We start from the raw sequence: 15,910 nt of genomic DNA, 5'->3' as shown, positions 1-15,910 counted from the left end.
TGCGCGCAGCAGACTGGGGCTGGACCGCGCTCATCCCCGGCTTCGGCTTGCTCGCGGACGAGTTCCCCGCGCCCGCGCTGAAGCTGTGGACGCTTCCGGGCGCGGAGGGCGGGGCGGGGCGGGCCTACGCGTGGTTCGATGAGGCGCGTGGGATACGCGTCCCGCTGCGGCCGTTTGCGGGCGAGATGGGGGTCGCGCCGGCGCAGCGCGGCGACGATCCCGCTGTACAGGACTGGCGGGAACATCGACACGAGGCACGTCACGGCCGGCGCGACGCTCTTCCTGCCCGTGGAGGTCGAGGGCGCGCTGTTCTCCATCGGGGTGCGTGTCGTGGCGTGGCGTCGTGGTGCGGCGTGCGTGCGTGACTGATGTCGTGTGAACGCGTAGGATGGGCATGCCGCGCAGGGCGATGGAGGTCAGTGCGTCGTCGCGCGTGCGTGCTCGGGCTGAGTGCGTATATGTTGTTGGTACTCCCGTTGCGCAGAGGTCTGTGGTGAGTGACCCCGCCTCGCAGGGTATACGCAGCGTCCATCTCACAGCGTCTGTGCACGCCAGGCACGGCGGTCGAAACGCCCATGAAGGTCACGGTGCGCCTGACGGTCGTGCAGGACACGCCGTATGTCCAGACACCGCATTTCGCCACGCCGTCCGCCGGCAGTCCTGCAGTCAGCGGCGGATGCTACTGCACCACCGGCGTCGATCCTGGTGAGCATAACGTCCCCCCATCGGCGCATCCGGGTGCGCGGCCGCTGACGACGAGTCCGCGGGCACAGATATCCGCGAGGCGACGCGTGCGGCGGTGCGCGGCATGATCGCGTACCTGGGCGCGACGCACGGCCTGAGCAGGACGGACGCGTCGCGGGCGATCTGCGGATGCACGAGGTGGTGCGTGGCGCGTCCTCCCTGCGCCTGGCGTGCGGATTCTAGGTGCCGAGCCACGGGCGTCTATTTGCGCGACTTGGAGGTGGTGCGAGTGTCCAAGCAAGATGACGACCGGACAAAGATCAAGAGATAGGTGTGTGCAAGGGGCATATAGAGCACTGGGAGGGGTAGAGTGCACTGGGAGGGGTAGAGCGCGCTGTGAGGGGTAGAGCGCACCCAAGGGGACACAGGGACACAGGTGACAGTGCCTCGACGAGGAGACATAGTACGAGACCGGGAAGGTTGTGTCATTTCAATCTCGTCAATACAGTATTTACATTCCTGTATCCTGTGTCGACTCGCAGCAAACGAGCCAAAAGGTCTTTATCATCCTGTGCCCGATGCTCTCCTCGCTCGCGCAATGCCATCCCGAATGAGTAGCTACTGTTCTCGCTGTGAAAACAGCCCGCGTTCTTGTCTTCTCTCGGCCGCATCCTGTTCCGGGCAGTCGCAATCCAGTCAGCTCTCAATATGGTGAACGGAAAGCAAATCCCGCGTTGCAACATTGTGCTCACCGGTATGCTCGCGAAGCTGGTGCAGTCGCAAATGTTAGCGGCCCGGTCAGGGCAAGCAGCCTGTGCGCGCAGGCATTCTTTGGGACCTACCGGGGCGAACTCATCGTCCCGCGCTGACGTTCCCGGTCAGGTTCGACTTTGTGGATGGTCCTCATCTTCCTGCGCGATTCACGAGCTGGTACATGTTGTTGGCATGATCCCGTCGCTTGAGGCATCTGCCAACTACCTCCAAAGTCCGTTCGCGCAGTCTGGTGGTCTGTAGTGCAATTCGGATTAGCTACGCTGTGATGGTCACGCCACTATACACAGACACTCACCGGGGCAATACTACGCACGTGGTCTCTTCGCAAACTGTAGCGCAATACAATGCGCCACGGTCTCTGTGTTCTCAGCGCCCAATTTCGCATGTACCTGGTCGTCAAGCTCAATTGCTGTCGGAAGCTTGCATCCGACTTGCGTGATGTCCCGGTCAGTCCGACATGCAAGTTCTGCGCAGAGTGTTGGAGACGAGATAGCAAGGCATACTTTGAACATATCATCGGAATCAGGAAGGCGGCATAGAGACAGCGTAATCGGAGATGATGCGCGGTCACAAAACAGCCCACCTTTATAAGTGTTGATACTTGTCCTCGGCAGCCACTTTGCCACCGCACGGGCCCAGGAAGTGATAAGCATGCCGAAATATCAGTATGTTTCGGATGCTCTGCCGGAATACCCGATCAGGGATGCATTTGCGGGCAATGCTGTGATCCGGTGCGCAGTGCATGAGAAATCTCCAGAAAGCTGCCAATGCACACACCAAACATGCCCGGATACCGCAGCGCGCAGCCATATCTTTCCCGGAAGTAGGCCTATCAACACCACAGTGAGCATAAACCTGACACAAATTACGGCCGCAAAGCATACTGCGACTGTTGCCGGCATGATGACAGTGGAAATGTTCGTTTGTACTTATCACATCTATTACGTAGCTTGTCTTCGCGTAGCTGGGGCAATGGGCGCCCCGTGATGCGGGAAAGCGGGCGCGCAGTCTGTGACCGGGGGAGGACAGGAGTGCGACTGCATGCGATAGCTAGACACAGGTCTGCCCCACAATCCAGGTACACTGCGCTGCGCGCATTGGCTCTTGACCGTCGATTCACGAAACACCGACAACACTGTCTTCTAGTCTCCTGCGCGAGACTTTGTTGGGTAGACGAGCGCACCAAGGAGGGGCATGCAGTGCGAGGCTGTCGGGTGACGGGCGACGGAGGCGAAGACGAAACGAAACGAACATGAGGACGGCACAATACACGGCTGGTGCGAGCGGACAGCGCACAATGTGCGGCGGTCAAGCGAGAACACTTACCGAGGATGGCTTGCTTCCCGGGTCGCTTCGGCGGGGCTCAAGGTGACAGCGTTGAGGTACTGGACTTGCAGGGGCGCAGATGATTCTGGTGCGATGCCAGTGGCCGCCGCAATGGACTGACCGCGATAAATTGGCTGTGAGAGTGTCTGCGGACGGTGATGATAGCATATTTGCGGCATCCGCACTCACCTGGTATAGCACAGTTTCCGGGCTCTCTTGACATGCTTGAGGTGACGGCGTCGAGTTTGCGATGGGTGCGCACAGCAGAGAATGACCTCCGGTCCCTCCGTGTCCAATTCCGGAGCTCAGGCCTGTCTATGAGAATCTGAATGTCTATGACAGTCTGCGCCTTGTCCCTAATACACCGTGCAAGCACCCCGGCGCCCCCTGTCCAACCTCCGGAGTCGGTCTGTAGCGTGCAGCTTCATGGACGGAATCGCGCCGCCGCACTGCGGCGTGAACGAGCGCGCTGATGTTCTGCTTTGTTGCTATTCCGGTATGCGCGCGAGGCCGTTCCCCGCCGCTTTGTCCTGGACACGCCGTAGCGCTGTGAGTATACTCCAATCAGGCATACTGATCCAGGCCAAGGCCCCGATCACGTTCCTTAATGTGATCGGTATCCTGGCGCAGCCGACATCTTTGCTCGTAGGAAGGCAAAGACATCAAGGACGTTTCGCGCACCGGACATGGCCAGGGCGTAACCAGAACACTGTACCGCGGGCGGACCATGGCCGGACCATTCTAACGCGGACAGCCGGTAGGCATGGGCATGCGGTCTGTAGCGAACAGCGCATTTGGCTGTGCGGCGCCCGCGTTTCGTCTGTCCGTTGCGTGGGCGCGAGCGACGCCATCGGAGAAGGGCGCGCTGTGCCCGGCTCACGGCAGTGTCGACATTCCCACCGCCATTATTTAGCAGCACGTGTGATAAAATCGTGCGCCCGGATACATGCAGTACATGGAAACACCCGTCGCTGCACACACGATAGCGCAGGGATGCGGCGCATGCGCGTGGGCATGCTGACGGAGGGACGGCACAACGTGCGTGATCGAGCGCGGAGGAGTTAGTTAGGCGCGTCTGCACCATCGCGATCACGGTGAAGCGGGGGAAACAGGGGCCTGGAAGAAGCGCACGCATACGCGGGTCTGCGAATTGGCGACGGCAGAGCCTACGCGGCGGCGGCGGCGGACAGAGCGCGGGGAAACGATATAACGAGGGGGACCCACGTCGTCTATGTTCTTGCCCCGCTGAGCTGCCTTCCCGTGAGCCTTCGACTGCGCAGCTACCGTGCGGAGGTGAGTTGTCGCGGCTGGCTGTTGTGCATGGTGCTGACCGCGTTGTGACGCTTGCAAACGACTGGTCAGCCGGGGACGGGGGCGTACGGGCAAGGCGGGAGGCGGTGCATCCATGTAAGTTGTTCTTGTCAGTCGTCAGCAGATGGACACGACGGCTGATGGTACGCACAGACTGGACCAATGCGCAGGTACGTGACCGCGCTCATATGATGACCTGCCACCGTCGCTCTGCTCACGGCGCGTCAGCCGATCCGCGCAAGTAGGCCTGTCGCACGCATCTAAAAGGACGCCGCCCACGTTGATTGCGAAGGACACGGACGGGGCCGCCGTGCAGGGAACCAATCCTGTGTCCAGGTACGTCGCGCCGGGCCATTGATGCGCGGAATACTAACAATGCCGTTGTCTTGCAGTCTCGCACACCCGACCGTTCAGCGCGCGCGCATTCTGCATACAGCCGGTACGCCGTCCTGCCGCACGCGTCCGCCGGCACTTGTAGTGCGCTAACCTCAGGTTCCTTGACCAGACTGGTTGCCGTGGCTAGCGCATTCGCGGCCGGACGCGGTGCTCGCGCGAACACGAAGACGCTGCGTGGTGCGTCCGCCTGGTGTGCTGTGTGGCGGCGTGTCTGCTGATGCTTGTATCCCGTCCGTCTGGCTGACTTTGTTTTCTAGGGGCATGCCGTGGGGCTGGTGAGAGGGGGCCATGACGACAGTGAGGGCGCACGATAGGACATGTATTACTAATACGTAGCTTAGCTTTGCATGTAGCTGGGACGACGGGCGTCCGGCCACACGGGAGAGCTGGGCGCAGAGTGTGCTACCGGGGAGGCGAGGGGCCCGGTGTGCGTGCGACGGCGGGATGCGAGCGCGCAGGGGAATGGTGTGTTGCGCGACGCGAGGGCAAAGTCGGCACCTGTGGGACTGGGATGCGTGCGCGAGGGATCCGCCTTGAGCAGGATGGCGACGTGCCGATGCGGGGATGATCAGATGGTGCGAGCGTCAGCAGAGACTTTGATTGCCGGTGATCGACGCTCGTATGCGCATTGGGCATACCGAAGAACGCGCCCCCTGAGCGATCTGTGCCATCCGTCTCAGGCGTGAGTGTGTCAGCAGCCGTTGATGCGCGTCGTCCGACTCTGATCCCGCCGCGCGATGGCAAGGTGCAGGCGCGGGACGTCTGTGCGCGGCCCCCCAGCGGGTGGGTGGTCTTGCTCGCATCTTGTCGTGCTCACATGTTGACTCGTTGCTGCTGCGTCACGTCGACCGGCCGTCCCACTTGTGCAGGCAGCGTGCAAGCCGGGTCCGTGTGGCTAGGTACGCCCCATGTCGGCTCTTGACCGTCGACGCGTGAGGCGCTGAGGACGCCGTCGTCTAGGCACCCATGTGAGGCTTCGTTGGGCAGCGCAGCGTTGGCTGCTGTGTGCGCAGAGCAGTCTGTGGCGCGCGCGCGCATTGTGTTCTGTGCGCGGGTGGTATGCCATCTCGGCGTGTGAGTATCGGGCTGCGATGTGAGTAGTGAGGACACGAGCGTCGCGCGTGACCGCTCTCGATGATACTGTAACTACGGGCGTTCCTGTTGTGCGCGGGGGAAATGTATGGGACTGCGATGGAATGCATTACGTACCTGCGATGTAGCTGAGGTGACGGCGGGCGTGCGTGTGCGGGAGACCGGCCTGAGAAAAGGAAAAGGGAGATGGGACACGATCATCGGCTGTGAAGCGAAACGGGCCGAGGAGGGCGACAGCGCGAGTGCGATGGATGGAAGGCAAGGACAGGCAGTCAGCGATGCGAGGCGGTGGGCAGCGGGCCGAGCGTGCGTTGGGGACCGGGAGCGAGCGGGCGGAGCGACGCGTGAATAGAAGCACGCTTTGACCTTGGCTCTTACAGTGTTTCCCTGAGAACTGTTGAAAGAGCGCACCAGGTGCGCGGTCACGTCACGCGGCGGCGACCGTTGTAGGTGAGCCATGCAAGGATGGACACGAGAGGGAGCGTGACGCACCGGAGAGTGGGACGTACCACTTGCGCAACGCACCCCGGTCGTCGTCGCTATCAACGGTGGATAGACGTCGCCTGTAGCGAGAGCGACCGACGCCGGCATGCTGGATGACGCCGCATGACACTGTGGGGCAGAGATCGGACAGCGTGCGGGGTAGATCAGTCCCCGAAGTCGATCGCGCGCCATTGCGTCGTCCTATTGGTCGACGCCGACGCCGCATGCGTCATTCCGGCGTAGGGCCCTGTCGATGTGCACGCTCTCTCGCGTCCAGAGAGAGAGAGGGAAGCTGGATTGCTTTGTGTCGACGCCGGCGATGTATACGCACAGAAAGGGCCGACAGGAATGATATCTCACACGAGTTGCGACGAGGTCATGACGCACATGTGAAGCCGTCGATCGAGACAAGGACCGAAAGAGGAAACCACCTTCTAAATCGAGCAGGGAGGGCGCAAGCGTCAAGCGCATATTGACGACGCGGGCAATCTCCCTTCCCCACTCGGTCAGCGCGTGCTCCGTCGATGCACCGCGTCCACCTCAGCACTCCACGCCCGTCTCGCCAGCGTCTCAGCGCGCGCGCCGATCTCCCTCTCCGCGCTCTCTCGCCAGGTGCGCCCTCTCACTGCGGCCGACTCCCGTGACTGCCTGCCGCCTCCCCTCAGCCCTCGTGGCGTGCACAAGCGGACGTCTGCCCAGGGAGCGTCCCCAAAGTGGCAAGTCCCACCCCTCGAGAGTCCCTCCCTCTCACGCGCTGTCCTCGCGTCCCCGCTAGCACGCGCGTCACGGCGCCATAGCAGGCGCGTACAGGACACAACGCGCCGCGCCGCACGCGCACCACGCAAGGCTGTGCTACCGATCGCGCGTGTATCTGTACTGCATCTAGGTACGTCATCGTCGCCCTGCCAATCCAACTCACACAGATTCGGATCCACACAGATCGTTTGGTGCGCTATACCACGCCGTCAAGCGCGCCCAGTGCCACCTTGCGTGGGACAACAGGCAAGTGCCCGCCCGGTCACCCGTCTGCCGCTCACCCGCCGCTCTCGCAGCATCCCGCAGGTCCTGCACGTCGCCTCCGGGGACACCGTCTCCTTCGACTGCCTCGACGCGTCCAACGGCCAGCTCACGCCCACATCCGACCTCGCCGCGCTCGCGGCCCTCGACTTTGCACGCCTGGACCAGGTGAACGGCCCCGTGCACGTCGCGGACGAGCGCCCCGGTGACACGCTCCGCGTCGACGTGCTGGACGTGCGCGCGGCAGACTGGGGCTGGACCGCGCTCATCCCCGGCTTCGGCCTGCTCGCGGACGAGTTCCCCGCGCCCGCGCTGAAGCTGTGGACGCTTCCGGGCGCAGAGGGCGGGGCGGGGCGGGCCTACGCGTGGTTCGACGAGGTGCGCGGGATCCGCGTCCCGCTGCGGCCGTTTGCGGGCGAGATGGGGTCGCGCCGGCGCAGCGCGGCGACGATCCCGCTGTACAGGACCGGCGGGAACATCGACACGAGGCACGTCACGGCCGGCGCAACGCTCTTCCTGCCCGTAGAGGTCGAGGGCGCGCTGTTCTCCATCGGGGTGCGTGTCGTGTCGCGGCGTCGTGGTGCGGCGTGCGTGCGTGACTGATGCCGTGTGCACGCGTAGGATGGGCATGCCGCGCAGGGCGATGGAGGTCAGTGCGTCGTCGCGCGTGCGTGCTCGGGCTGAGTACGTATATGTTTTTGGTACTCCCGTTGCGCAGAGGTCTGTGGTGAGTGACCCCGCCTCGCCGGGCATGACGCGGCGTCCATCTCACTGCGTCTGTGCACGCCAGGCACGGCGATCGAAACGCCCATGAAGGTCACGGTGCGCCTGACGGTCGTGCAGGACACGCCGTATGTCCAGACACCGCATTTCGCCACGCCGTCCGCCGGCAGCCCTGCAGACAGCGGCGGATGCTACTGCACCACCGGCGTCGATCCTGGTGAGCATAACGTCCCCCCATCGGCGCATCCGGGTGCGCGGCCGCTGACGACGAGCCCGCGGGCACAGATATCCGCGAGGCGACGCGTGCGGCGGTGCGCGGCATGATCGCGTACCTGGGCGCGATGCACGGGCTTAGCAGGACAGATGCGTATATGCCGTGCAGCGTCGCGGGCGATCTGCGGATGCACGAGGTGGTGCGTGGCGCGTCCTCCCTGCCCCTGCGATGTTCAGCGCCTTACGTGCCGATGCGCAAGAGCCGACTCGCGGCGTACCTGGAACCGTGGATCCGACCAGCACGCTGCCCGTGGAAGTGGGACGACCGGCCGACATGACGGTCAGCACGCGAGCACGGCACGATGCGAGGAAGACCACGCTGTGGCGCAAGATGGCAGGGGGATCAGCGCCGGACGAGCCGCATCAATGGCCGGCGACACACTCGCCCGTTCCTTGAGACCGATGGCACGGGCCGCTGGGTCGTCGCATTTTGCGGTACGCGCTGCGGTACGCGCAACGGTCACACGAACGGACGCCAGCACTTCGGCGTGCGGTCACAGCCTCACGACGTCTCCGTGCACGTCCTCTGCGCTCGCGCTGTCGGCTCGCACAGCCTGATCATTCCGACACAGGCGTATCGCAGCCCAGTGCCAGGCACACACCGCGCGCATGCATCTTAGTCCGAGATGCGCCCAAGCATCGCGGAGCACACTGTTCCCTGCTCGCATCCCGCCGTCGCACGCACACCAGCACCCCGGTCAGCACCCAACTCTCCTGCGCCACCGCACGCCCGCCGTCTCAGCTATCACGCGCGAACACGCCAAGTCATACATATATTAAATACACGCGTGCGTTCTCATTGTCGTCATGGCCCCCTCCTTCGCAACACGCGCGCGCGGCGTCTTCGTATTCACGTGAGCATCGCGTCCGGTTGCGAACGCGCTGGCTGTGGCAATCAATCTGATCAAGTGGATTCAGGGTTAGCGCACCACAAGGGCCGGCAGACGGGCGCGGGACGATGGCGTACCGGCGGCGTGCAGCACCCGACGCACGCGCCGCCCCGCGCTCGTGTTGTGTGTACGCGCGCTGGACAGTCTGGAAGACGGCGCCATCGTGAGTGTTCCGCGCGTCGGTAGCCAGGTCCGCACAACGCGACGTACCTGGTGATGCGAATCTCATCCCGGCACGGCTACCCCGTCCGTGTCCTTCGCGATCAAGGTAGGTGACGTGGTTTTGCATCCTTGCGACCGGCAGACTTGATGCTGGGAGGATCAGCCGACGCGGCGTGAACAGGACGAAGGTGCAGGCCATCGTACAAGCACGCTGGAGTGGTTACGTACCCGTGCGCCGGTCGAGTCTGTGCGCACCGTCAGCCGTCATGACCATCGGCTGACAATCGACAAGAACATACCATCGCCTGCCTCCTGCCCTCGGATGACCAGTCACCTGCGAGCAGCAACACACGGTCAACATCTCCGTCACCCGTGCGCAACGGTCGGCCGGGACGACTCGCCTTAACACAGTGGCTGCGCAGTCGAAGGCTCACAGGAAAGCGACTGAGCGCCCTCGCGTCGCGCAACACACCGTTCCCTGCGCGCTCGCATCCCGCCGTCGCACGCACACCAGGCTCCTCTCCTCCCCGGAAACACACTCCGCGCCCAGCTCTCCCGCGTCGCCGGACGCCCGTCGTCCCAGCTACATGCAAAGCTAAGCTACGTAATAGTAATACATGTCGTATCGTGCGCCCTCACTGTTGTCATGGTACCACGTCACGCCCCTAGGAAAGAAATTCGGCCGGACGGCCGGGAAACAAGCGTCAGCAGGCGCGCCATCACGCAGCACACCAGGCGGACGCACCACGCAGCGTCTTCGTGTTCGCGCGAGCACTGCGTCCGGCCGCGAACGCACTGGCCACGGAACCCAGTCTGGTCAAGGAACCTAAGGTTAGCGCACTACAACCGCCGGCGGACGCGTGCGGCAGGACGGCGTACCGGCTGCATGCAAAACGCGCGCACGCATTGTGTGGGCCCGCGCTGAACGGTCGGGTGTGCGAGACTGCAAGACAGCGGCATGGTTAGTATTCCGCGCATCAATGGCCAGGACCGCACGGCGCGACGTACTTGGACACAGGAATCATTCCCTGCACGACTGACGGCCCCGTCCGTGTCCTTCGCAATCAAGGTGAGCGGCGTGCGTGGTATTGCGTGCGTGCGACAAGCTTACTGGACGCTCGGGGGATCCGCTAACGCGCCGTGAGCAGAGCGATGGCGGTAGGTCATCATACGAGCACGGTCACGTACCCGCGCGTCGGTCCAGTCTGTGCGTACCGTGTCTGTGCGCACCGTCAGCCGTCGTGTCCATCTGCTGACGACTGACAAGAACAACTTACATAGACGCATCGCCTCCCGCCATGCTCGTACGCCCCCATCCCCGGGCGACCAGTCGTTTGCAACCGGAACGACACCGTCAGCACCGTCAACAATGGCCGACCGGGACAACTCACCTCCGCACGGTAGCTCCGCAGTCGAACGCTCACGGGAAGGCAGCTCAGCGGGGCAAGAATCCAGACGAGGCGAGTCGCCCTCATTATATCTTTTCCCCGCGCGCCGGACGCCGCGGCCGCGGCGTATGCTCTGCCGTCGCCAAGTTGCAGACCCGCATGCGCGTGCGCTTCTATTTCTGCCGCTTCGCTGTGATCGCTACGGTGCAGACGCGCCTAACTAACTCCTCCGCGCTCGATCGCCCGTGCCGTGCTGCCCCTCCGGCAGCACGCGCACATGTATGCGCTGCATCTCTGTGCGATTGTGTAGGCAACAACGGGTGCTGATGTATAGTACATGACCGCTCTACTGGGCGCACAATATCACTTCGAGCCCCACTCGATAAATTAATCAAAATTGCAATATGGTTACGAGCCGGTCATAGCGCAGCCTTCCGCGCGCGGCCTGACGACCTCTCCGTGCGCGCACGTCCTCTGCGCTCGCACCGTCTGATCAATCTGGCACAGGTGTATCGCAGCCTGGTTCGCAGCAGACCCCGCATGCATGCATCCCGGTCTAAGATGAGCCCTCGCGTCGTGCACCACGCCCCGCTCGCACTCGCATCCCGTCGTCGCACGCGCCCCGGCCTCCCTCTCCTGCCCGCCCACAGACTCTGCACCCACCTCGCCCACCTCACCGGACGCCCGCCGTCTCCGCTGCACGAAAACACGCTACGTAATACACATCGCAAGCACGTCCGTACATTCTCACCGTTGTCATGCCCCCTCGCACTAGCCCTCCGACGAACCGCACCGCACAACGCGTCCACGCGCCCCTGCGAACTCGGCCGGACGGCCGGCACGCACGTAGGCAGCGCACCAGAGTGGACACTCCCGCGTTGTTGGTGCATTCTCGCGAGCCGCGCGTCCGGCTGCAGACGTGCTGGTCATGGCCACTAGTCCGGTCAAGGGAACCCAAGGTCAGCGCACGACTGGGACCGGCACACGGATGCGGCAGGAGACGGCGGCATCGTCAGTATTCCGCGCGTCGGTAGTCAAGATAGCACGACGCGACGTACCTGGTAATGTGAATTCCATCCCTACATCTCTGCCCCGTCCGTGCCCCGCGCAATCAAGGCAGGTGGCGTGTTTTGGGTCATCGCGACGGACAGATTTGACACTGGGAGGACCAGCCGACGCGACGTGAGCAGAGCAAAGGTGGTAGGACATTGTACAAGCACGGTGAGGTTACGTACTCGTACGCCGGTCAGGTCTGTGCGCGTTGTCAGACTTCATGATCATCGACTGACGACTGACAAGACCAGCTTACATTCACGCACCGCCTGCCACCAATGACATTTCCCGAACGACTAATTGCTTGCAAGCGGCATGATATGGTCAACACCATGCACAACGGCCAACTTAGACACCTCACCTCAATGCGGTAGCTGCATAGTCGAAGGCTCACAGGAAGGGGACTCAGCGGGGCAAGAATCCAGACAAGGTGAGTACCCCTCGTTCAATCTTCTCCCCGCGCTCCGGAGGCTGCCGCCCCCGCCGCTTAGGTCCTGCCGCTGCCAAGTCGCAGACTCGCATCAGCGCGCACTTCTCCCAGGCCCCTGTTCGCCGTGATTGCTACAATGCAAATGCGCCTAACTAACTCCTCCGCGCTCGATCACGCGCGTTGCGCCATCCCTCCGTCAGCATGCTCACGCGCATGCGCTGCATCCCTGCGCTATTGTGTGCGGGCGCACGATGTTATCGCACGCGCTGCTAGGTAACGGCGGTGGGGATTTCAACATTTCTGTCAGCCGGGCACAGCGCGCCCTTCCCTGACAGCGTCTCTTGCGCCCACGCAACGGACAAACAAAGTGCAGGCCGCCTGCCCATGCCTATCGGCTGTCCGCGTTAGAATGGTCCGGCCATGTCTGCCCACGGTACAGTGTTCTGATGACGCCCTGGACATGTCCGGTGCGCGAGACATGCTTGATGTCTCTGCCTTCCTATGAGCAAAGATGTCGGCTGCGCCAGGATACCGATCACATTTAGAAATGTGATCGGCGTCTTGGCTAGGATCAATGTACTTAGTTAGAATATACTCACAGCGCTGCGGCGGGGAACGGCCTCGCACACATGGAGAACATCAGCGTGCTCATTCACGCAGTGGTGCAACGGCGCGATTCCATCCGTGAAGCTGCATGCTACAGACTAACTCCGGAGGTTGGAGAGGGGGTGCCGGGATGCTTGCGTGATGTATTAGGGACAGGGCGCAGACTGTAATATATAATCAAATTCACATAGACAAGCCTGAGCTTCGGAATACGACACACGGGGACCGGAGATTGTTCTCTGCTGTGTGAACCCATTGCCCCAGCTATGCAACTGCAACAACTCAGACATCATGAAGATGTCTGCGATGGTCATTGACTCGCATCCAATCCGGATTCATGGCCGCGTTTTCCGCATGCCGCAAATCCGCTACCATTCTGGCCCGCACGTCAGCATGCTTACGCGGATGCACTGCATCTCTACGGAGATTTCTCACGCACTGCACAGTGGATCACGGCATTGCCCGCAAATATTACATCTCTGATTCGGTATTCCGGCAGAGCATTTGAAACATGCCGATATCTCGGCATGCTTGTCACGTCCTGGGCCCGTGCGGTGGCAAAGTGGCTGCCAAGGACAAGTGTCAACGCTTATAAAGGTGGGCGCTTTGCAACTGCACATCGTCTCCGATTACCCTGTCTCTATGCTATCTTTATGCTGCTGCTGTATCCCATGTATTCTTTGCTACGCCGTCTCCAACACTCTGTGCGAAACTTGCAAGTCGGGCTGACCGGGATCTCATGCCAGTCGGATGCAAGCTTCCAACAACAAAAGAGTCACAAACGGCGCACGAGCTATCTAAGGAGTTACAGGAGTCGTTAACGACCAGGTACATGCCAACTCGAGCGCTGAGGACACAGAGACCGTAGCGCATTGTATCGCGCTATAGTCTGCGACAAGACCATGTGCGCAGTATCACCCTGGTGAGTGACCATGTGTAGTGGCATGGCCGTCACAGTGTAGCTGATCCAAATTGCGCTACGGACCGTGCGAACAGACTTCAAACTGACAATGCATACCAGTACGAGAATTTCGCGGGAAGACGAGGACCATCCACGAAATCGCAACCGACCGGGAACGTCAGCGCGGGATGACGAGTTCACCCCGGGAGGTCCCGAAGAACGTCTGCGCACCTCGCCAATGCACAGGCTGCTCGCCGTTGAGTCGAACTACAGCACTGACCGGGCCGCTAACATTGGCGACTGCGCCAGCTTTCAGCAAGCATACCGGGTGAGCACAATGTTGCAAAGCAGGGTTTGCTTTCCATTCTCCGTATTGAGAGCTGACTGCGTCGCAAACAGGACATAAGGAGGACATGGTCGAGAGAAGACAAGAACACGGGCTGTTTGCTGTAACAACCGGACATGCAGATTCACGCCTGCGCTATATGTGGGGATCAGGTGGCCACGGATCGCGCTTGTCAGCGGCCAGCCACGCCCACTACACACTCCCGCGTATCGCGCCATTGTTGTGCGCGCGAGCGGGCGTGTGACGCCATCATGCGACGGCGGGAGAAGACGTGCACACCGGGCCAAGGCGTCCCGGACATCATTGCGAAGGCAAACTGTGGGCGACCCACGACCGGACTATCCTGACGCGGACGGCGGGCAGGCATGGGCACGCGGTCTGCTGCGAGCAAACGGCGCATTCGGCTGTGCGGCGCGCGCGCGGCGTCTGTTCGTTGCAGGGGTGCGCGCGGCGCCGTCCGGGAGGAGCGCGGTTGGCCAGCGTCGTAGTGTCGGGATTCCTACCGCCCTTGTCGAGCGGGGCCCAAGGTGGCGTCACGGGCGCTGCACACACGGAAGCCCGCTTCTAACACTGGGGACGCTGTTTTCTGGTCTCGCGCGCGAGGCTGCGTTCGGTGGCACAGCCCTGCCTGGTGTGCGTGCGGCGCGGCACTTGCTGCGAGTCGACGCAGGATACGGCGGATAGCATGGGTGTAAATACTGTATTAGCGAGATTGAAATGAAACGAGCTTACCGGACTTGTACTGTGTCCCCTTGAGTGCGCTCTGCCCCTCACAGTGTGCTCCACCCCTCACAGTGCGCTCACAGTGCGCTCTGCCCCTCACAGTGTGCTCCACCCCTCACAGTGCGCTCACAGTGCGCTCTATGCCCTTCACAGTGTGCTCCACCCCTCACAGTGCGCTCTATTCCCCTTGCACCCACCTATCTCTCGATCTTTCTCCGGTCTTCCTGTCTGCCTGGACACTCGCACCACCGCCAAGTCGCGCAAATAGACGCCCGTGGCTCGGAACATAAAATATATTTCCGTAGTCTGCACAACAGCACCACCGTCGCCTTCGCATGCAGCGCGCCCTCGACGTGCCCCGTGTCGACGTCCCTGTACAGCGCGATCGTCGAGAATGCCCCACGCTGTGTCATCGCGTCGTCGCGATCTGCCGTTCCCGGCCGCCGCTCCTTCTCTGCGGGCGCCGCGACGCCGCCGTTGGACAGCGACGCAAGCATGCTCTTCCAGCCGCTCCCCGCGGGCACGCATACGTCGTGCAGCCGCTCATGCGCCTCGGGGAACAACCGCTTGGACAGCTGCTCCTCGATGGGCAGGAGCGGCGACAGCCGCATGCGCATCTTGCGGTGCGCGTCGGTCAGGGGCGAGGTGGAGAAGCGCACGGCGGGTGGCGCGCGGCCGGCAACGCCCTTGCCCTTGTCTGGCCGCGATGCAGGCTGTGCGACAGACTGGTCCCATTCTTCCTGGAGGACCTCGAGGAGGCGCTTGATGGATCTGGGCAGGCGCGCGCAGGTGATGAGCAGCGTGGGCGCGTCGGCGAGACGAGAGCGACGTACCGGATGAGGTTGAGCTGGATGATGGTCCTCCAGGCGGCGCGTTCGCTGCGGAAGTGCGAGGGCGAGAAGGCGAGCTGGAAGTCTGGAAAGGGAGCGTGTCAGGAGGTCAGCGGGCAGCGCATGCAAGGACAGGGACACGCACTCTTGAGCGTGGTGCTCTTTCCGGACTCGGCCTGGCCTGGCGAGGCGCGCGGGTGAGCAAGCGGGGAGGGGAGGCAAGAGAGAAGGCGCACCGAGGAGGAGGATCTTGATGGCCTTTTTGCGGCGGTCGTAGGCTTTCTTGTCCTCCTGAAGGGTCTGGTCGATCTCGTGGGAGACGGCCTGTGCGGCGCGCTGCTGCTGGAGACGGGCGTCGCGGTCGTCGGGGGACTCGTCTGGCGGGGGCTGGAGTGCGCGCGTGAGGGGGTCGTCGGCATCGGCAGACGAGAAGAGGGCGGCAGCAGAAGCCATGGGAGGGGACGGGAGGGCTGCTGGGTGGGGAGGAGGAGGAGGGAGAGAG

At 62.6% G+C, this 15,910-nt stretch overlaps 1 protein-coding gene across 1 annotated transcript in view; it reads right to left on the bottom strand.

Moving 5' to 3' along the window:
• The window catches only part of POSPLADRAFT_1039644 (hypothetical protein), a 24,396-nt gene extending 8,518 nt beyond the window's left edge, over positions 1-15,878 (bottom strand). Inside the window, exons 1-3 of the mRNA XM_024477576.1 lie at positions 15,645-15,878; positions 15,554-15,589; positions 15,412-15,493 (exon numbers count right to left, since the gene is read on the bottom strand). Coding sequence (XP_024339315.1) covers positions 15,412-15,493; positions 15,554-15,589; positions 15,645-15,861 — 335 coding nt within the window. The 5' untranslated portion in view covers positions 15,862-15,878. The remainder of the gene's footprint in view (positions 1-15,411; positions 15,494-15,553; positions 15,590-15,644) is intronic.
• Positions 15,879-15,910: the final 32 nt, after the last annotated feature.

This window comes from Postia placenta, assembly GCF_002117355.1.
Source record: "Postia placenta MAD-698-R-SB12 unplaced genomic scaffold POSPLAscaffold_6, whole genome shotgun sequence".
Lineage (NCBI taxonomy): Eukaryota > Fungi > Basidiomycota > Agaricomycetes > Polyporales > Adustoporiaceae > Rhodonia > Rhodonia placenta.
The sequence above is the reverse complement of the archived record's forward strand: the minus strand, read 5'-3'. Positions and strand labels throughout refer to the sequence as shown.